We start from the raw sequence: 21,098 nt of genomic DNA on the forward strand, positions 1-21,098 counted from the left end.
CTTATTTTTAAAAATTAGCTGGGCCTTCTAGAGAATTTTGGTTTTCTTTTCTCTAACATCCCTAGGAACTTATAGACAGGTTTTCATCTCATCTTGCTTGGAATGATGCCTCCCCAACAGGTAGGGAATACCATGTTTATGTCAAACAGTACAGGATTTAGAACTCAGGTCTAACCTGGGATTTAATCTTTTTAACCACATGATTTCAAGCGCATTTTTGGTGCTCAGTTGAACAAGAAGCCCATTACTGAGGTGGCTGTAATGCTATGGTGGCCTACGTATGCAACCCAAAGTCTAAACCTGTAAGTGTCCCAAGGTTTCAAAATCAAATGCTAAGGACAACCGGTGACAAGCAGCCAACTAAGATTTAAGCTACAGCCAATCAAATAATGTCCTTTCTTTGCTCCCACATGTCCTCTCGGTCTTTCTCCTGGTTTCTTTGGTGGAGCGCTCCTAAGCACTCCTGGTTTGCCCCCCCCCCCCCCCCCCCCGCCGACCAGCAGCTAGAAATGATCAAACTTAAAATTTTTAGTGGGGCCCCAGTTCACCTCTTAACATTTGTGATTTCTGAACCCACTTCTTAATCCCAAAGTAGAAATGATGACACAAGGGCTGCCGGGAAGACTAATTTATGTCGGTCTTTTGCGTACAGCAGGTGATCAATACCTATTAACTCCTTTCTCCAATTTGAAGCCTAAATGCCCTCCGACACCATTTCCCTTAGAGTCCTTTTCAAGCGGAGGTCACCTTGTCTCCTCAACAGTTGGCTGCACTCGCTGTGGCCAGGGGGCATTACATGCCTTCCTCTGACACCCACTTCCCATCCATTCACCCTCTCTCTCCAGCGTGCAGAATCCTCTCCCTTTGTGACACCCATGCCCCCCAGCTCTGCCACCTTCTTCCCTCCCCCCCCCCCCGCTGTGGCATCTAATATCTTCCAAACCAGGTGCCCCATTCACTGAGGACTTTTGCCTCGCTCACGGTCTTCCCCGCTCCTTCCCTATAGTCACACTGAGAGGTCAGTGTCCAGCATGGTCACTTGCATGGTTTTCTGACGTCTCCTCTAGTAACCTCCACTCCATTGAAACTACCTCCACACATGTCCACACTCTTGTTGTCGGATCTGAACTCTTACTAATTCTGTCTGCCCCAAATCTCCTATTCTTCGGATTCCTCACCTTTCCTCCTACTTATTCGTGGACCTCATGAAGATATTGGATGCCCAGATATCATTTGCCTCTGGTTGTTAAACTTTTTTTTAATATTTATTTTTGAGAGAGAGAGAACATAAGTAGGGGAGGGGCAGAGAGAAAGGGAGACAGAGGATCCAAAGTGGGCTCTGTGCTGACAGCAGAGAGCCCAGACCGATGAGGGGCTCGAACTAACAAACTTGAGATTGTGACCTGAGCCGAAGTCAGACGCTCAACTGACTGAGCCATCCAGGCGCCCCTGGTTGTTAAACTTTTTAAGTTGCATTTCCTTTCCATCCGTCACTTGAACTGTTCTGTCTTAGCATTTTCACTCTGTTGTCTTCCCAGAAACCCCAATCCTTCAGGACCCCTCAACATACCATCCCCACATGTCCACAGCAGCAGGAAAAGATTCGCACTCTTACCAACTCCTAGTTTCCTCAACCTTATCCAACTGATCTTTGATCCCCTTCTTTTCCCATCCCCCTCAGCAACTGTTCCAAAGCAGTGCCACTCCTTCCCCTTACTGAGGCCTCGCCACGCTCCTTCACCTAGTGGCCATTAAAATCTGATCCTATAACTGCCTCTCCATCCCTCTTCCCACAGAAAACTGCGTCCAATCCAGTCCTTTTCTTCTCCCCTCCGTGTCCACGGGAAAGGCGTTCAAAACCTTCACCGGTGACCTAATCCCCATTGCCTTCTCCCTCACCTCAGACTTTGCTCCAGTTATCTATCCCCCTTTCCCTTGTCTTCATCTTCTCCCTCTCAACCGATGACTTCCTCTTGGCCTATAAACTTGTTCAAATCTCTCTCAAGTGTAAAGCATTCTCCCTTAACATCCCAAGCCCATTTCATTACCTGTCCCCTTTCTTCCCAGAATGATCTCTTTGACTTAGAATTTCCATGTGTCTCAGCTTCATTCATTCTTCATCTGATGTAATCGTTGGTCACACACGGTTATACACTGGTTATATGTCCAAAACGTAGTAATCTTGTCCGTTTGTCCAAGGCTTCTTTTGCATCCCTTCGGGGCATTTTAAATGGTTCTCATGTAAGTACTACACACTTTTTGTTTAAATTATGTTCAGGTGATTTTTGTTGTTGTTACCATCGTGAATGGTAGCACGCCCCTCCTTTTATAGATCGAGGACCAATATGGCTTTAGAGGGGAAAAGTATGAATTCTGGAACTGGACTGCCTGCGTTCAAATTCTGCTGTAGTTATGTGACCAAGAAAGCATTATTTTACCTGTCTCTGACTCCATATCCTTATTTCTAAATGGAGATGGTAATAGAATATACCCCCATGGAGTTGTGAAGATTACACTGGTTCTTACATGTAAAACCCTGAAAACAGTGCCTGACCCATAGTAGGCACCATGTTGGTATTAGCCATTGTATATATATGGGTATTTTTTTTATTAAAAATACCTTAAATTATTTTTTTTTCTTCCTCTGATATTTTTTAACATTAAAAAAATTTTTTTTCATAGTGCGAGCAGGGGAGAGGGGCAGAGAGAGAGAGAGAGAGAGAGAGAGAGAGAATCTCAAGCAGGCTCCATGCTCAGCACAAAGCCCGACACAGGGCTCCATCCCATGACCCTGGGATCGTGACCTGAGCCGAAATCAAGAGTCAGATGCTCAACCAACTGAGCCACCCAGGTGTCCCATGATTTCTGCTTATATTCTATACTAAATTTCCTTGTTTCCAGTAGTATTTAGCTAATGCTCTTTGTTTTTCTGGGAATGTGATCACATCTGCCAATAGGGTTATTGCAGCCTCCTTTACAACATGACATGTACACTTAGTTCCATTGGCAATACCTCCCCTACCACGATATTCAATGCTTCTAGTATCTCCCTACTCGGTATGATGCTGGCTTAGGGGTAGTAATAGATTATGTTGAGGTGTATATTAAAAATGCATCCATTCATTCTTTTCCTCACCAAGAATTCGTGTCGGATTTTTAATCAATGACTTTTCGGCATCTATGGAATTGGAAGCAAATGATTTTCTTGCCTAGAATCCCTTTCTAGATGCAGCCACATGATTAATTATATCATTGGATGTCCTACATAGTTATGGCATGTGTGTCTATGCTGAATTCACATCGGTAACATTTTATTTAGGATTTTTACATGAATGTTCTTTTGAGAGATGGGTCTTCTCATTTTCTTTGTATCAAGCTTTATCGGGTTTTATTAGCTTGACAAAAACAATTTCATTTTCTTCTTTTAGGTTCTTCTCTTGCTAGGCACTGAAATTATCTGCTCTTCAAACATTTGGTAGCATTGCCCCATGAAACCATATATTTGTGGTACTGGGGGGAGGCAAGCACTGACAATTTTTTCCACGGAGATCTGTTTAGATTTTAAAACTTCAGTTTTGGAGAATGATAAATCACACTATCTTAGAAAAATTTTCAAATTTGTTCGTGTGGAATTGAACAAAATAGTTTTTTATTATCTTTTCATTTTCTGCTTTTGTTATGGTGATTTCTCCCTTCCTATTTTGTACATTTGCCTTTACTCTCTTTTTTCATTATTAGTTTAGCCAGCAGTTCATCTATTTTTTTCCCTGGAAAATTCGTTTTTGATTTTTTTTTTTTTTAGTTCTATTTTTCTGCTTTCAGAAGCAGACAACTCATTTGTTACAGCCCTAGGCAGATGTAAAAATGCCCGTAACAATGGTGAGAATGACACAAATTGTCACAAATACCCTGTTGCCACCTTGCTCCCTAGAGATGGTGGGAACCCTGTGCAGAAGAGCAAAGAGCGGGGGAGGAAATGCTGGAGTCTGAAGGGTCTGTGGCTCTGCTGTGTAATGTGAGGATTTCCTGCATTCTAACAGCCACTCAACTGCAGAAAAGCTATTTCTAGTGAAATTCAAATCCAGTTCAACCATCACTCTTAAAAATCAAAACTGAATCAATCCTAGGCACCATCAAACCTTGCACCATTTTTAAAAAATAGAAATAGGGGCCCCTGGGTGGCTCAGTCAGTTAAGCATCTGACTTTGGCTCAGGTCATGATCTCCATGAGTTCAAGCCCCACATCCAGCTCTCTGCTGTCTGCACACAGCCTGCTTTGGATCCTTTGTCTCCTCTCTCACTCTCTCTCTGTCTTCCCCTCTCCTGCTTATGTTCTCTCTCGAAAACAAATAAACATTTTTTAAAAATAAGAAATAATTATTGGGGGAGAAAGACTGAAAAGCCAACAATTTTACCTGTATTTCCCTTTCTCCCTTTCAACGTGGCCTATTAAATTAGAATCAAGAGAGGGGTTTGCCTCTGACCCTTACTAGCTATATAACCCTGCACAAATAATATAACTTCTCTAGTTCTCACTTTATTCATCCTCCCAAGAGTATTTTATTTGGCAATCTTCATAAAGCCTTCCAGCTCTAATAGGCAGTAGAATATCACATTTGGAATCTGCTGCCCCCTGCTGGCATTTTGACAAATTGCAGCCTTTACCGTTCCAAGGCATAGAATCCCAAGTTTGTGTCTATGTAGTTTATTTACACTTCGTGGATCTAATTTTCTTTCTTACAGTTCCATTCATTCATCTCCCTACTTATAAGCCAGAAGTCTTTTACAATCACATAGTGTCTTAACTTGAACTTTAAAACAATCTTGTTACTTTTGCTGTTCAAATCTTCCTTCCTTCCTGAATTCTTTGGAAGTTTTGTTGCAACCTCCCACTGCTGTGATGGCTTTTTAGAATTTTCTAGTGGTTAATTTTTGTTTTATATATTTTGAGGCATTTTTAAATTTGTATATACAAGTTAGAATTATTTTAACTTTGTACTGAGAGTTGATTCTTTAAGAATTTAAGTAGATTTGTCTATCACTGATAATGCTTTTTGTTCCCTTGAAGCCTATTTTCTCTGATATGAATAATTATCTAAGCTGGCCTCTGGAATATATGCCCAGTGTTATCTTCTTGATCATTTCACTTTCAAATGTTCTGTATCCTTATGTTTTAGGTGTGGATTATTTTTTTCAATTTGAATTCTTTTAACAGTTTAGTCTTTGATCAAGCAGTCTCAAAATCCAACCCCAGTAGCACATCCTTGGCACCTGCCAGTATATGCGAGCTAATTCCTACACTTTTGATTTCTAGTCTCTTTTCTCCCTTACCAGACCCAGCACATCCACAGCCAGGCTATGCTAGGATTTAAGCCTGTTACTGGCCAAGCAGCCAAGAGTAACAGTTACGGTCTGAGGGGGAGGGGGCGCTTAGAGGGGCCCACAGCACTAAGCATGGAACTACACTCACAACTATATTTACAAAGAACACCAAGCAAAATCAGCAAAGGGAAAAGGCATATGAACAAAGTCCAGAGGAAACCAGGCACAGGCTCCAAGAATCTCCTTCCAGTTAAGTCACGCAGGATGAGCTTAATTCTCCAGCAGTGACGTGTAACACATAAAATACTGTCCATCAGGGAAGCTTACCTGAGCCTGGGCATGGAGTCCAGGGTGTTTATTTGGCTCAGTTACATAGGCACTGCCTAGCATGTATCAAAATTCCAGATTGCCAGAAGGAAAGCTGGTGTTCAACCTAAGTCTTATTGTTTGTATAAAGGTTTCAGGCACAGTTCTTACCAGTTACGGAATGGGGGTGAAAGCGGGGGGTACACTCCTGAAATCCAAATTGCTGGACACTAGCCAAAGGTGAACTTTGCAGGTAGGCCTTTCTAAGGATAACAGGTTCAGGCACACCATCTAAGAAATACTTAGTAACTGAGCCATGACCTCATGCCAAGGACTATATGTAGCCCCACTTACCGAGCAGGTCATTCTCTTCATCCTCTGGGTGGGAGATGAGCCAGTTCCTAATCTATTAGCCTGTTTCCTCAGATCTCACTCCTGGTCCACTTGTGTTAGCCGGGGGTCCTCCAAGAAGCAGACACCAAGACCAAGAAGGGGTCCACTGTGTAACAGATTAGGGGCAACACTGGTGAGAAAAACTAGAACAGAAGCTGGGTTTAGGGGGAAGCTGGAAGCAACTAGACTCTGATGCAGTTATGAGCTCAACTGAATGAAAGGAAGGAAGGAAGGAAGGTTGGGTGAAAGCAATTCAGGGGCACCTGGGTGGCTCAGTCGGTTAAGCATCCAACTTCGGCTTAGGTCATGGTCTTGCGGTTTGTTGAGTTCGAGTCCCGCATAGGGCTCCATGCTGACAGCTCAGAGCCTGGAGCCTGCTTCAGATTCTGTGTCTCCCCCCTCTCTGCCCCTACCCTGCTCATGCTCTGTCTCAAAAATAAACAAACATTAAAAAAAATTAAAGAAAAAAAAAAAGCACTTCAGATGATCATGTAATTCCACAGGAGTCTGGCAAGACCGTCAGGGAGTCCTCAAGCCAAAGTCAAGGGCTCATGATACCGGCGTCATGGCAGCAGCTGGAGAAGCGGGAGTCTCGGTGTTAAGGCAGGACTGGATTTCAGAGCCCAGCAGCCGGCAGGGCAGCCTGGAGTCGCTGTGCTCCTCTTGCTGGAGATCCAGGAGACACATTCTCCTGGCTGCCATCACAGGGCTACAGCTCTCCAAATACACCTGAAAAAGATTTATCATCAAATATTTAGCACCAACAGCACATGGTAACTAGCAACACTTTCAGTTTAAAAAAAAAGTTGTAAAACCACCTAGAATAGAACACTGGTTCACTGGTTAAGAATGAAAAGGTAAATAATCTTTTACCTTTCATAAACTAAACATGCTATGCAGATGAATTCTGGGGAAAAGACTTCCAAACTGCTTAGTGAACTGGGAGTTTAAGCTGACAGACAGCGTATCGTATTAGAACTAAATCAAGGTTAGTCAATGACCAAAAATACGTATTTCCAAATGTTCATAACTCAAGTAATTTTCCGAAATATGATTTGTATTCATTAACACTTAGAGGAAAATATCATTTGTAAGTTTATCTTCCTGATTGACCTCAAAAACCCTTTAGCAAAGAAAAGGTATTTTACCCCCAGTTCTTAGGCTGACTGTAAGCGACCACATGTAAAACTTCTGAGACAAGGAAACGGAATAGTGTTTCCAGAGGTTTCTAAAGGTTATTTTACACGTAATTTGGCAACTTCCAAACCTGTAGGCTCAGGTGATAAAATGGAAGACTGTCCTCTTACATGGTGTATCTAAGAGGATTGGTTTTCTAGTTTGTTTCAATGTTATCCTCTGAGATAACGTTGACTATCAAGATTTGCAACACAAACCTAACCCAAGGAGGCTGGAGTATTTGCCATCTGCTAAGTTTCAACGAAACACTGGTCCCACAGTTGCTCTGACAGATCTGACAGATCCTGCCAACCAACATGTTTTTAACTAAGCCAGAGTAAACAGTTCCTAAGATCAAACAGTTAACTACTACAAAAAGAAAAAAGAAAAAAAAAAACATTTCAATATAGTAACTGGGTTTCATCCTTTACATGGACTTTAGGACCTCTTGGTGCAAATGACAGAAGCTACTAGAAGTAAAGAAACCAAAATATTGAATGTGAAAGAAACTTAAAATGTTTATTTTTTTAAAAATGAGATCAACACATTTTAATGTAGAAGATGCCATCTTTATTTACAGGCTAATAAAAAAATATTAAACTCAACTTAACTAGATATAATACATTTGTCATAAATCCTATAGATCTGAGGCCAACCGTAAGTGGAAGACTGAACAGGTGGAATAGTGGATTACATAATAAAGATGTCAAATAATGTGCGGCTTACACACGAATCAATATATTTTGTTTTTAACAGGAAAACAAAGTAAGTCCACCATGTGGGGAATAAAACCAGCACCAGGCACAAGCTGTGTTACCTTTTGACAACTATTCAGTTATAATTACCAAGACTCACAACGTTTTCATCTCTCTTAAACCTGCTTTAACAAGCCTCAAGACCCAAATGGTTTTGCTCCATCATATTCACAACAGATACCACCGAAGAGAATTTTAGAGGCGAAAGTGTAAATATATATACGCACATACACACAAGCCTCACGTTCTGTCGAACATTTTTTCTCAGCTATTCCGCTTGTGAATGTGTATATTTTTCTTTTTCCTTTTAACCGTAATGGCTTTGCAACAGTTCTTTTCTGTTTGGTTTTGCCCTAGAAACTTGAGTGTTAGAGATTTCTTCCCTATAAATGTGAAAATATAAAAGCCGCTTCTCATTAGTTTATAATTCTTAGCTCACCCCCCAGAGACCATATATTCTAAAATGAACTTTTAACTGGGTACTTTCTAAACACCTGCCAGGAAGCTCACGATAGCATGTGAGCAACAGGGCTCTCACGTAGACTTTGCAAACCAAGGTGAAGCAGGAATGAAAAGGGACGGACTTGTGCAATTTTAAACTATCGGGGAAAATTTTCATTCTGCTCTTCAATCCTTGAAAGGAATTTATGTCATAACCACCCCATAGGATTCCTATTAAGCAGCGTCTAAGTAGAAATGCCAATTGAAGGTTCTTAGAAAAACTTTGTGGACTTTCTAGATTGTTCTTGAAAATCAAAAGGTTTCAGCTAATATTTCCTAAGGATTCTACCTAGTGGATAAAGGATATTCTCCAAAAAAAAATGCCATGGTCATCCCATCCCAGGCTGCATTTTAAAAAAATAAGAATATGGTTTTGAGTCACAACAAAAATGTTTTCAGGTACGCTACAATGTAATTTTTTTTGGCTAAATGAATATACTGGCTGAAATCTAGTTTGCAGATCCCATGTCAGTCCTGGGGTATGTGTTTGGTACAGGGGGAAATGCATAAGGGAAAAACTCTTTTCTTCTTTTAAGAGGCCTAGCCTGTCAGGAACAAACAATAACATATAGCTTGCTTATATGGTTGTACAATTAAATACTAGCTTCCGCTTGGAGGCAACGTTACACTATAAGGTATTTTAATATCAGTAACAACATACACTAGGAAGTGCATTTCTATTATAAACTAACATGGTGATATACAGATGAACAAAACCACCCAAAACAAACCATAAAGGAGCAATAGTTAAAACATCAAATTTATAAATAGCAAAACCACCAAATAAAGTATATACATTGTAAAGATTTACCTATGAACAAATATATAGTGCATCTAAGAAAGAAAAAAAAATGTGTTTTACATCACATAACATCTGACTATTAGACATGAAGGTACTGATAATACTCTAAAGCCTGCAGGCTTTCCTCCACTTAATATTCCCTTAAACATACATCCTTTAAAACTGTGATATTGGCAAAACTATCACCTCTTTAAATGCAGTTTTCACTTTCCCCAGCAAGGTACAGTGTGGCCTCCAAGAGCAGTAACTAAGAGAACAGGCCCTCCATGCTTAATCCTGGGATAAGAGAAACAAATCTGTAGTTTGCATATGAGAGCACTTCAGTCAAACACTGAGATGAAAAGCCAACCAAAACAATTCCGGTATTGAAATGTCTTCGCCTTATCTTGCCCACCAGTGCCTTGGCTTTTTAGATGACTGGCAAATTAGTTACTCTGAGAGAAAACTGCTGTTTGAATGAAATGCACTTCACTGACAAATAAATTTGAGCTTTTACTGCCAGAAAAATGTATCTGTAAGTGCCAAGACTATCACAACAAGACAAACTTTATGAACAACTCAAAATGTAGAAAACTGTCTTTCGTGGATTCCAGAAAAAAAAAAAATCTGACTCTAAACATTAATAATGTAATGCTCCAATACCATGCACACAGATCAACATAATTGAGAACAGATATTTTATACTCATCTGCATTTCTTTTAAAAACCAGGAAAAGTACAATGTACAATAACTTTTCAGGAAGTATTTCTAGTGCAGCATTGATTGATAAAGGTTTGCTTAAAGAAAACTATTTTGTACTGCATTGAATAAAGCTGAAAGGCAAAGTCATTACAATAAATGATCATTAAGAACTGATTTAGATATCAGGATGCACAATAAATTAAATAAAAAAACTAAAACCATTCTTCTAGTTTAAAAAAAAAATTAAGTCAAGCCTACATTTCTGCAATTCATTGAGTTAAGTTCTGTCCTCTGAAATACCACACTTAACATTCTGGAATATATAATATGGATTCATTTATTCTTGTATTTAAAGGCTATTTCTTATAAATGCCGGTTAGCACGGTCCTTCTACTAACTAGAAAAGGAGCCAAATAAAACAGTAGTGCTTCATTTGGTACTTAAGAGCCTAGTAATATCCCTTTGGGAAACACATGCTTTGGTGCTTTACAATTTTAGGAAAATCAAAATAGCTTTACATGCAATAGCTAATTATGGTATACCACAGAAAACAGGAGTTTTATGCATTTAGAATTGTTCACATGAAGCCCTGAGGTACCCGCCTTTCATTAGGCTACAAGCCTCCCTTGATCTTGTATAGTCTCTGTCACCGTCTTCCCTAGTGCCCCAAACTCAGAAGAGTCTGATTAAGAATCTTGTCTGGAGAGACAGTCAATTTAGTAAGATTTTTTGTGATACAGACTGTGCAGATCGTCTAGTTTAGAAGCACTGTCTTCTACAGGAGGTTCACTTGAAGTTCCTAGATCTCCATTTTCATGTCCATCAGTTACTGCCTTCTTATTAAATCCTGAAAGAAAGAGAAAAAAAAAAAAAAAAGATAGAAACTTTCTATCTAATCTGAAAGGAGTCTTGCAATTTTACTGAGCAAAAACAAAGGAGTACCCACTATAACTAGTAATAGTAATGAGGTAAATAATGGGGCCTAAATTAGTCAAGTTAGCAATTTCTGACAGAGGAATTCTTTCTTCTTACAGCAGATATCAAACACTGTACAGATTTTTCATATTATTTATTGGACCTATCAAAAAATTGTATAAAATGTCCTACCAGAATTTCCATGAAACTTGGAACTGATACAAACAATCGTAAAATTCAGTTAATTCCACTTATACAAATATATATTGAACAGTAAGTTATATGTTTCTTTTACATTTTGCTTTCAGATTATTTAACTACAGTGCACTAAGGCACAGGCTAGCCTACTGCTAAAAATCTAGGTTGTTGGCAAGACAACATCCAGATAACATTTAAAACAAATTTTGGTAAATCTAAAAAATACATACTCGGCTTGCAAATAAATCAGAGTTGATTATGTCATCTATTTAGTGAGCTATGAAGTCTGGACATGTGCTAAACAGTAACCAATGGATATATTTTGTGGTTTGAGTCCGTTAATAGTAATATATCATAAGAGCATACATTTTAGTTATATGAGTCACACTTTCAGCGGTCTGCAATTCACACAGGTGACAGAGAAGTCTTTTAGCCTCAGCTGCAAAAAAGGGAGGGACAAAGCCTTCTAATCCCAACAGATAGTAGAAAGGATAAAAGACAATGAAATCATAGGGAAAGCAGACCAACAGTGTAAAGTTTTGACATACTGCCACAATAGTTTTGATCAAGATGCACGGGGAGAACACAACTGCTACTGCTGTGTCCACATAGAGAATTCACAAGATCCAGGCTTATCAGAAGGGCATCCGTGCATCAGTTCACTACAGAACTCTATACCAGACGTTCTCAATTTTTTTTTGGTGTTAGGATGCCTTTCCACTCTTAATAGGTCCTGAGGGCTCCAAAGACTTTTGTTCATGTGGTTTATTAATGTTATGTGGGTTAATGGCGTTTACCATATTAGTAATTAAAACTGAGAAATCTAAAAAAATTATTACTTTGTTAAAAATGAAAATAAGCCCAACAAATGTTAACATGAACAGCATTTGCCTTAGGGAAAATAACTCCATTTTCTTTTTTTTTTTAATTTTTTTTTTTTTTCAACATTTTTTATTTATTTTTGGGACAGAGAGAGACAGAGCATGAACGGGGCAGGGGCAGAGAGAGAGGGAGACACAGAATCGGAAACAGGCCCCAGGCTCCGAGCCATCAGCCCAGAGCCTGACGCGGGGCTCGAACTCACGGACCGCGAGATCGTGACCTGGCTGAAGTCGGACGCTTAACCGACTGCGCCACCCAGGCGCCCCAATAACTCCATTTTCTAAAAATTCAGTCAGAAGAGGAGCATAATTTTCAATTCTACAAATATCGTTAAAGTCTGGCTTTCTAGAAGCTGGACTTTCTTATTTGCCTCTGTTCCATCTGTAACAAGTGTATAAAAAGTTCATCCTCACACAGATATATAGCTGGAAGAGAAGACTAGGTTTGGTTTTTTTTAATGTTTGTTTATTTTTGAAAGAGAGAGACAGAGCATGAGTGGGGGAGGGGCAGAGAGAGGGGGAGACACAATGCGAAGCAGGTTCCAGGCTCTGAGCCCAACGCAGAACTCAAACCCACAAACTGCGAGATCATGACCTGAGCCGAAGTCGGACGCTTAACCAACTAAGCCACACAGGCACCTGGAGAAGACTAGTTTTAGTAGCCTTTTCAGATAACTGTCAATATTCTTTGATATTATACCAAAATTTGACACCATAGACTTGAAACCATATCAGTAAACTGTTCACATTCTGTTACATCAAAATCCATTGGTCTATCTTGCAATTTGAATGGCTTTTACCCATGCAGGATTTTGTAACATCATACACTGGTCATTTGAGAAATATTAGATCACTGAGTCATGTAGCAATTCCAAAGGTTGACAAATTTCATTTCACTATATCAAAAAAAAATCACATTTATTAACATTACCACCAATCTTACTTTACAAGTTAAGCACTGGAAAGCTATCAAGCTTATGGTGGGGTGATGCATGTTTTACAAAATTCTAATTGTCACTTGAAAGCTGACATTTTATCATTGGCAATAAATACTGTCAGCTGTTTTCCCTGAAGTGATGGACTCGCTTTGTTCCTTTGAAAGAAAATGGCTGCCAAATAGCCTGAACAACCATAATTTATCATTCTTCAAGTAAAAAATCATCTTCCATGAAATAAATGGCTACTTCAGCTAGCTACTTAATCACTAAGTGCTCTTCTTTGAGACCAGCATCCTAGTTCAGCGTGCAGACTCGGTGCTTTATGCATCCTTCCCATCTTGTAACACATGGTATTAAAAAAGACATGTACTCAAGGGTCAAGATTTAATAAAATGAACAGTTAATTTTACTATTTCATGAAACTGTCACTGTCTTTTTTTTTTCTTACTCAGAGTAGATGGCAAGGAAGAAAACGATTCCTATAGTAGTAGAACCACTGCCTTGATTCGTACTAAGGCAAAAGTAGCTTTACTCCCATTGCTTTTGCACCATCAGTGCAAATATCGATTCAAAAAACCCACAAATAATGTTTTAGCATTATTATTAACAGTTTTTATCTCACGAATCCCCTAGAAGGGTCTCGGGGACCCCCAGAGATCCATGGATCACAATTTAAGAACCACTGCTCTACGTAAAAGAAAGGTTAGAATTTTTCTTTAAAATATGTGTAAATAATAGCAAAGGAATTAACCCAAAAATCCTCAAGATCACATATCTGGATTCTAATAACAATCACCACAGTCTAATAACATATTCATATTTAGTCTATAAATCACTGTATTATGAGAGAAGAATCTGCATTAAGACAGCAAGATGACACTAAGATAAATCTATTCTAAAAGGCATATTGGTTTTTACTTCAGTCCTGAAAACTTGAATTTTTTTTATTTTTCCAGGATCTCATGTAGTTCAGTAACTGGTAATACACTTGTCTTAAAGTCCAAAAAGAATCCAGAAGAACTTCTATGTAAATAAAATTTTGGCATAGTGACCAGTGTACAATAAAACTATAAGCAAAGTTTCTGTTTGCGTATAGTTTTCTGTTCATTCTGTTCATTCATTCATTCTGTTAATGATGGCTTCCCCATCATTAAAACAGTGTTACCAAAGAAATCTAAAATCTGTATTTTAAAAGTTTATTAATAATAGGGATGCCTGGGTGGCTCAGTCGGTTAAGTGTCCGACTTTGGCTCAGGTCATGATCTCATGAACCGTGGGTTCAAGCCCCACATCGGGCTCTGTGCTGAAAGCTCGGAGCCTGGAGCCTGCTGCGGATTCTGTGTCTCCTTCTCTCTCTCTCTCTGCTCCTTTCCCACTTGTGCTCTCTCTCTCTTTCAAAAATAAGTAAACATTTAAAAACTTATTTAAGTTTACTAACAATAAATATATTAAAAATAACTTTTAGAGTAATTTTTACCTTGCAACACTTTGATTTCCCCGCTTGTGTCCTTGCAACTAGCACCAGGATTACTACCTCCCTCTAATTCATCAAGGTACAAACGGTAGCGATGTCCACTCTCATCTTCGTACTCTACATTTTCATCATCAGAATCCACTTCAGGAGCCACATAAACTACTTCAAATTCAATCTCTCCTCTCTAAAATGAGGAAAGAAAATGAGGAAGTTATTTTAATTGTACTCAAAAAGGATTTCCAAATTCCTTGGGGTAACAGGCATGAGGAGAAAGAGAGTTCAGATGTAGCTCCCTTTCAAGACAACAAATAATGAAATTCTAGACTCTCAAGAGGTGGAAGAGAACACAGAGGTCATCATGTCCAGACCAACCCCGTGAATCCTAAGTAATTTCCTTTTAATATTACAGTAGCTCTTTTTACTGATGACAGTATTTTTGCTAACAGATCTAAACTAAAAAAAGGATGCTGAACTACTCAACTTACAAAATTCTGGAACAAATATTCACTTGAATAGTCATTTTGCCATATTGTACTTTACACAGCAATTTGGCAAATCCATCTAAGTAGGCAGATAGTAAAGTTGCAGTTAAGGGCATCACACAAACTTTTCCTTGACTAATTCAAGAAACCTTTACGTGACGATTTCCTGGTTATTACTGAACAGGTCTTGAACCTTTTCTTAACTTTCACTGAGTACCAAAGTGTTAAGGTAATCTGGTCACTAATAATAGTAATTATCATATTTATTATACGAAACTATATCCTTCAATCTTCAGAATAACCCTATTGTAGTATAGTCTCCTTTACATGAATGAGAAACCTGAGTGAGTCTGGAAAGAGCAGATAATTCTCCCAATATGATGAACAAGTAAAACAAAAAATAGAAATTTGACTCCAAAGTCCTTGCTTTTTCTACTAGACTAAATGTGTAATATCTGTACCCCTATTCTTGAATAAAACCTTGCAGATGAGAAAAAGTTACAGATTATTTTATGTTTAAAAAACATTCCAAGTCATTTAATAAGAGACTATAACCACTATACGCAAGTCTGGTATTTGCAATTCTGAAAATTATGTCCTGCCTTTGCGCCAAAGAAAGTATGTCATTTTTTACTGCCACTCACTAAGTCAGTCTCTTTGGTTCTCCTCTTAATTATAGTCTTAATATAGTCTTAATAATAATCTCCTGCTTCAGAATTTTAAAATGTGCTTGGCATTTCCTTAAAAGTTTATGACTGCCTGTCTGTATTTCCTTTATCACAGCTGCCATTCATCTCACTCTTACACTACTGGATATAGCCAAGTTTGGTTAAGAAAACACTAACAAAGAGGATAGGGTTGCATTCTTAGATCTCTCTTAGCAGATAAGCTTTAAAAATACCATTTTCGGAGGATAGATGGGTAATTGAGTGGTCTTCAGTAAAGTTCTAGATTAAAGAATTAGGTCTGTGCATAACAGTCATGAAAATGGATTCTAGGCTTAATATGAGGAAGAGCTTTCTAAAAATCAGCAATATACAGCAACAGAATGGACTACTTTATCATCAATAGGTCCCCCTCTAATGTAAATATTCGATTAGTGATATCATAGAAATTTACACCACATGTATGGTTGGACCAAACAAGCTATAAATTCACTTTCAACTTTCAGATTCAATTCCGTACTGATGACCCAACAAAAATCTCAATGTACTGTCAACACCTAATTTCTTCAGCTCTATTCTTGAAGGAAAAAACAGAACAACAACAACAACAACAACCCACCTTAAATTAACCTGGTAACAAATATGACTTGTGGATATGAATCCAAAGTCTACAATTTATTTGCTCTGCAACCTTGAGCAAATTATTTAAATCCTAAGAACCTTAGTTTACTCATTTTAAATAAGAGGGATAGGCTAAATGATTTCTAAGGACTCTTTCAGTTCTAACATTTATGACTGTGAAACCAATCTATGTCTAGCATATTGTTTTTTCTATAATACCTTCTATTTGTATAGTGTTTTTTAGTCATTAATGATGTTTTGCTTCCTAAGTACCAGGTCCTATTCTGAGCATCCTAAATGAATCAACATACTTAATCCTGACAGTTCTCAGATAAGGACACTGCAGCAGGGGACTTAACAAACTTGCTAAAAGTTACACAACTGTGGAAAAAGGCAAATAAAAGCTTTTTATTCAGTAAATCTGGATGAATGTGTTCTATAAAAAGCCCAAAGCAAAGGAACCTAGTATCCATATATGAACACTCTTATGACTGGAGAAGCCTCCTAAGGAAGTACAAAATATTCAATAGATTCAAAAGGAACCAATTGATAGATCCAATTTTCATTACATAAAGGGAACTTACCTGCTGGGAAAGAATGGTTACAGCTTCTTTATGCTTTGTGTCCCTTAGGTTAACTCCATTAACAGCCAGAATAGCATCTCCAACATGTAGCCCTCCACATCTATCAGCAGGTTGCCCTGGGTGGATCTCAGAAATGAGGATTGGAACACCATGTTCTTTCCCACCCTGGCCAAAAAAAAAAAAAAAGCGGGGGGGTGGGTGGTGAAGGGCAGTCAATTAGTTTACTCTTTGTATAGTCACATACCATTCTAACAATAAAATATCTTCTTAAAAATGCATTTCAATAAGTATCTATACTGTATACATGCTGAGTGAAATATTACTTGCTACCAGCACTCTCAACAATAGCCAAATTATGGAAAGAGCCTAAATGTCCATCAACTGATGAATGGATAAAGAAATTGTGGTTTATATACACAATGGAATACTACGTGGCAATGAGAAAGAATGAAATATGGCCTTTTGTAGCAACGTGGATGGAACTGGAGAGTGTGATGCTAAGTGAAATAAGCCATACAGAGAAAGACAGATACCATATGGTTTCACTCTTATGTGGATCCTGAGAAACTTAACAGAAACCCATGGGGGAGGGGAAGGGAAGAAAAAAAAAAAAAGGAGGTTAGAGTGGGAGAGAGCCAAAGCATAGGAGACTGTTAAAAACTGAGAACAAACTGAGGGTTGATGGGGGGTGGGAGGGAGGGGAGGGTGGGGGATGGGTATTGAGGAGGGCACCTTTTGGGATGAGCACTGGGTGTTGTATGGAAACCAATTTGACAATAAATTTCATATATTGAAAAAAAAATATTACTTGCTACTTAGGTAATGGTAAATATATTATTACAAGTATCAAAAAGTTTTCTCTGAATAAAACAGTAACATGCATGTGGTTTCTTAAACACATTCCAAAGCCAAAATATTGGCTAAACTCTTTTAAACATAAATAAAAATATTCTATGTATTAATATTCCACAGCACTGTTAGATTTTATCAACTCTACATCACTATGAATGGTAAGACATACCATTATTTTATGTACTACAAAAATCATTCTAAGAGTGTAATCTCAATTTCAGAGATACTAAAATGTGAAAAAATATGCAACAAAGAATTGATGAAATGCAGTTATTTGGTGCCTTTCATTTCCTAGCTTGTATCCTAATTATTTGTGTGTGTATGTATATATATGTATTATATTTGTATATATGTGTATTACTTCTCCTAAAATTTATGCTCTTTGAGGGCAGTGCATTCAAAAAGGTAGGTAGGTAATCAATAAATCCTTAACAGATAAACTTGTTATTATAAAAATAATTTCTACATTAAGCAATACCAAAAAGCAAATGAACTTATATAGTTCTAAGTGTCTAAGTATTATACAGTGCCTAAGTATTACCAAATCAAAGATAGTTGTAAAGCCATCTTATTCATTCATCTGGAACAAAGCACTAAACAACAGCAAATGACTCCAAATATATTACTTTTTCCTAACAGGTTGCTCTCAGAAATGTTGCCCAAGATAAATGTTTGTAAAGGCATCAGATTTAGAAAGGATATTTGGACCCAAGAGCCAGTGAAATCTGACAGCAAAGAAATGAGACAAGAGAAAGATAACACATACACTCCAGAGAAAAGAACAATACAATATGGAGCCATTTAACACAGAAGAAAACAGATCCATTCCCAAAGGCTCCTAGAGGCAATAATAGGATATTGTATAGAACTATGACCCAAGGCATAATGAAAATGTTAAATTACACTGAAAAAAGTAATAATTTTACTAAAGTAGTACTTAATGGTCATTAGGAAGATTTACATACCAAAAAAAAAAAAAAAAAAGTTTACACAAAAGTGTTGGTGCCCAGGGGGGATAAACTTATTTACTTAGAGAATATATCCAGAACGCTTTGTTTCCCAAGGATGTCCAACACAGAAGCATGATTAGACTACATAACTATAGAAAAGGAGACTGGAAGCACTACTTCTTACTGTAATTGAAATGCCAAGGCCTTCATGATCTTCCTTAAGGAGGAGAACTTTTCTAATTGGACCAACGCCTTGGCTTTTCTTTAAAGAGTCTTGATCCTTATTAGGGGAAAAAAAGAAGAAAAATTAGTACTATTTAAAAGATATATCAAATAGAATAAACCCATGCTATATAAGTTGCTTTTAGAAATCTTTATTAATTTCTTGGAATGGATACACAGTAAAGTGTTAAGAAATTAATTACTAGGTAAAATGGGAAAATGAAAACAGTTGTTCTGTTAATATAGTGAAATGTATAGATGATTTTCTCACTCTTAGGGTAATTTTTTTATACTGCTCATCTTTTATTTTTTTTTAATGTTTTATTTATTTTTGAGACAGAGAGAGACAGAGCATGAATGGGGGAGGGGCAGAGAGAGAGGGAGACACAGAATCGGAAGCAGGCTCCAGGCTCTGAGCCATCAGCCCAGAGCCCGACGCGGGGCTCGAACTCACGGACCGCGAGATCGTGACCTGAGCTGAAGCCGGACGCTTAACCGACTGAGCCACCCAGGCGCCCCTACACTGCTCATCTTTTAAATGGTAGGACATTACAAAGGAAACTATTGCCAGGAATGAACTGATGAGCACATATCTTCAAGAAATAAAAGTTGATAAAGTGTTTATTTTCATTATAAAAATATCATAAAGATCTACAACCATTTTAACTAATGGTTCCTCACTGACAGTGCGGAGCCTGCTTGGGATTCTCTCCCTCTCCCTCTCTCTCTGCCCTTCCCACTCTCTCTCAAAATAAATAAATAAACTTAAAATATATTGGAAAAAGAAAGAAAAGACAAGAAAAGAAAAATAGGAGGCCAAGGATGGAAAGAAACTTTTATGGAGTGAGGGAAAGAAATGGATCATTTAAAGGGAGGATTCTGAGATGGACCTGAAGAACTGAAAAACAAATTCCTAATTGGTTCACTAATTACTTTTCCATTCTACTGAGCTCTGGAGTCTACTTCTTAAATAAAGGACTTTACTCCATTAATAATTCTTTCTCTGGTACCTTTATTCTTTCCTTTCTGTTAAGCTCCAGCCCTGTTCTGCATATAAACAAATTCTAAGCCTTTTGCAGCTTTAAAACACTATCCACGTAAAAACATGAAACAAAACAAAATAAAAACCCTGCAATCACCTATTATTTTTATTATCTGCCCTCCATCTTTCCTTAACCTTCACACGAAGTCAAACCTAACTACATCTACTTCCTTGCCTCTCACATTCACTATTCCAGTCACTGTAATTAGGGTTTTGCCCCCACCTGCTCCATTAATTAAAACTGTCTTCTCTACAGTCACTCGCAACCAACATGGCTATATCTAATGCACACTTTTTAGTTACTACCCTACTTAAACCTTGCACAAAATTGATACTGTTCATCACCCTACCTCCTTGGAACCCTCTTTTCCTTGGTTTCTATTATAGTACTTTCCCAGATGGCTTATATCTGACAGGTCCATCTCAGAATCCTCCCTTTAAATGATCCATTTCTTTCCCTCACTCCATAAAAGTTTCTTTCCATCCTTGGCCTCCTATTCTTTTTCTTTTCTTGTCTTTTCTTTCTTTTTCCAATATATTTTAAGTTTATTTATTTATTTTGAGAGAGAGTGGGAAGGGCAGAGAGAGAGGGAGAGGGAGAGAATCCCAAGCAGGCTCCACACTGTCAGTGAGGAACCCTATATGTGGGGCTCGAGCTCATGAACTGTGAGATGATGACCTAAGCCAAAATCAAGAGTCGGGCGCTTAACCGAATGAGCCACCCAAGAACCCCTATTCTTTTTATTTTCCACACATTTCCCTGGGTTAATCAATTCCATTGTTTTGATTATAACAGATAGATGATTTCCCTCATATTTCTTCAACTCAGACTTCTCCTAAATTCCAGAGTCATATATCCAATGGGACACATTTTGTTTGACCCAATGGGACCTCAAACAGTACATGCTAAAACAAATCTCATCATATTTCCCCCCAAATCTTCCTTTCTTCTGTTTGCTTTATAAACGAATGCCATCATCTCACTGAACTGCCCACACCAAATACCTAGACTACTCTTCCTTCTCATTCACCTACTTAACCAAAAGCAGTTAATCACCAAGTCCTCTTGATGCTATTTCTCTCAAACCTGTCCTTCCTCTCAAATACACTTCCTCTTTGTCCATCACTCTCTCCTCAGCTTACTAAAGTATCTTCCTAACGTATCTCCTCGACTCTAATTAGGCCCTCTCCCGGTATATCCTCTTCACTATACCGAAGTAATTTGTCAAAATAATGTTAAATCTTCAGTCCACCATTTTATTAAAAAATCCCATGTTTATCAGATTAAAGTTCATAAGCCTTTATTTAGCATAATTTTTGTCATTTGGCCACTGCCT

General features: G+C 38.1%; 1 protein-coding gene across 3 annotated transcripts in view; it reads right to left on the reverse strand.

Moving 5' to 3' along the window:
- Positions 1 to 7,744: 7,744 nt before the first annotated feature.
- The window catches only part of GOPC (golgi associated PDZ and coiled-coil motif containing), a 40,919-nt gene continuing 27,565 nt past the window's right edge, over positions 7,745 to 21,098 (reverse strand). For 2 of the 3 annotated variants that reach the window (XM_058735092.1, XM_058735091.1), the window contains 4 exons: positions 18,682 to 18,777; positions 16,696 to 16,860; positions 14,347 to 14,527; positions 7,745 to 10,784 (listed from right to left, as the gene is read on the reverse strand). In XM_058735092.1, coding sequence (XP_058591075.1) covers positions 10,654 to 10,784; positions 14,347 to 14,527; positions 16,696 to 16,860; positions 18,682 to 18,777 — 573 coding nt within the window. In that variant the 3' untranslated portion in view covers positions 7,745 to 10,653. Of the gene's footprint in view, positions 10,785 to 12,409; positions 12,828 to 14,346; positions 14,528 to 16,695; positions 16,861 to 18,681; positions 18,778 to 21,098 lie in introns of those variants that run through there. The other variant, XM_058735093.1, reaches the window with a different exon arrangement.

The sequence above is a fragment of the Neofelis nebulosa genome, chromosome 6 (assembly GCF_028018385.1).
Source record: "Neofelis nebulosa isolate mNeoNeb1 chromosome 6, mNeoNeb1.pri, whole genome shotgun sequence".
NCBI lineage: Eukaryota > Metazoa > Chordata > Mammalia > Carnivora > Felidae > Neofelis > Neofelis nebulosa.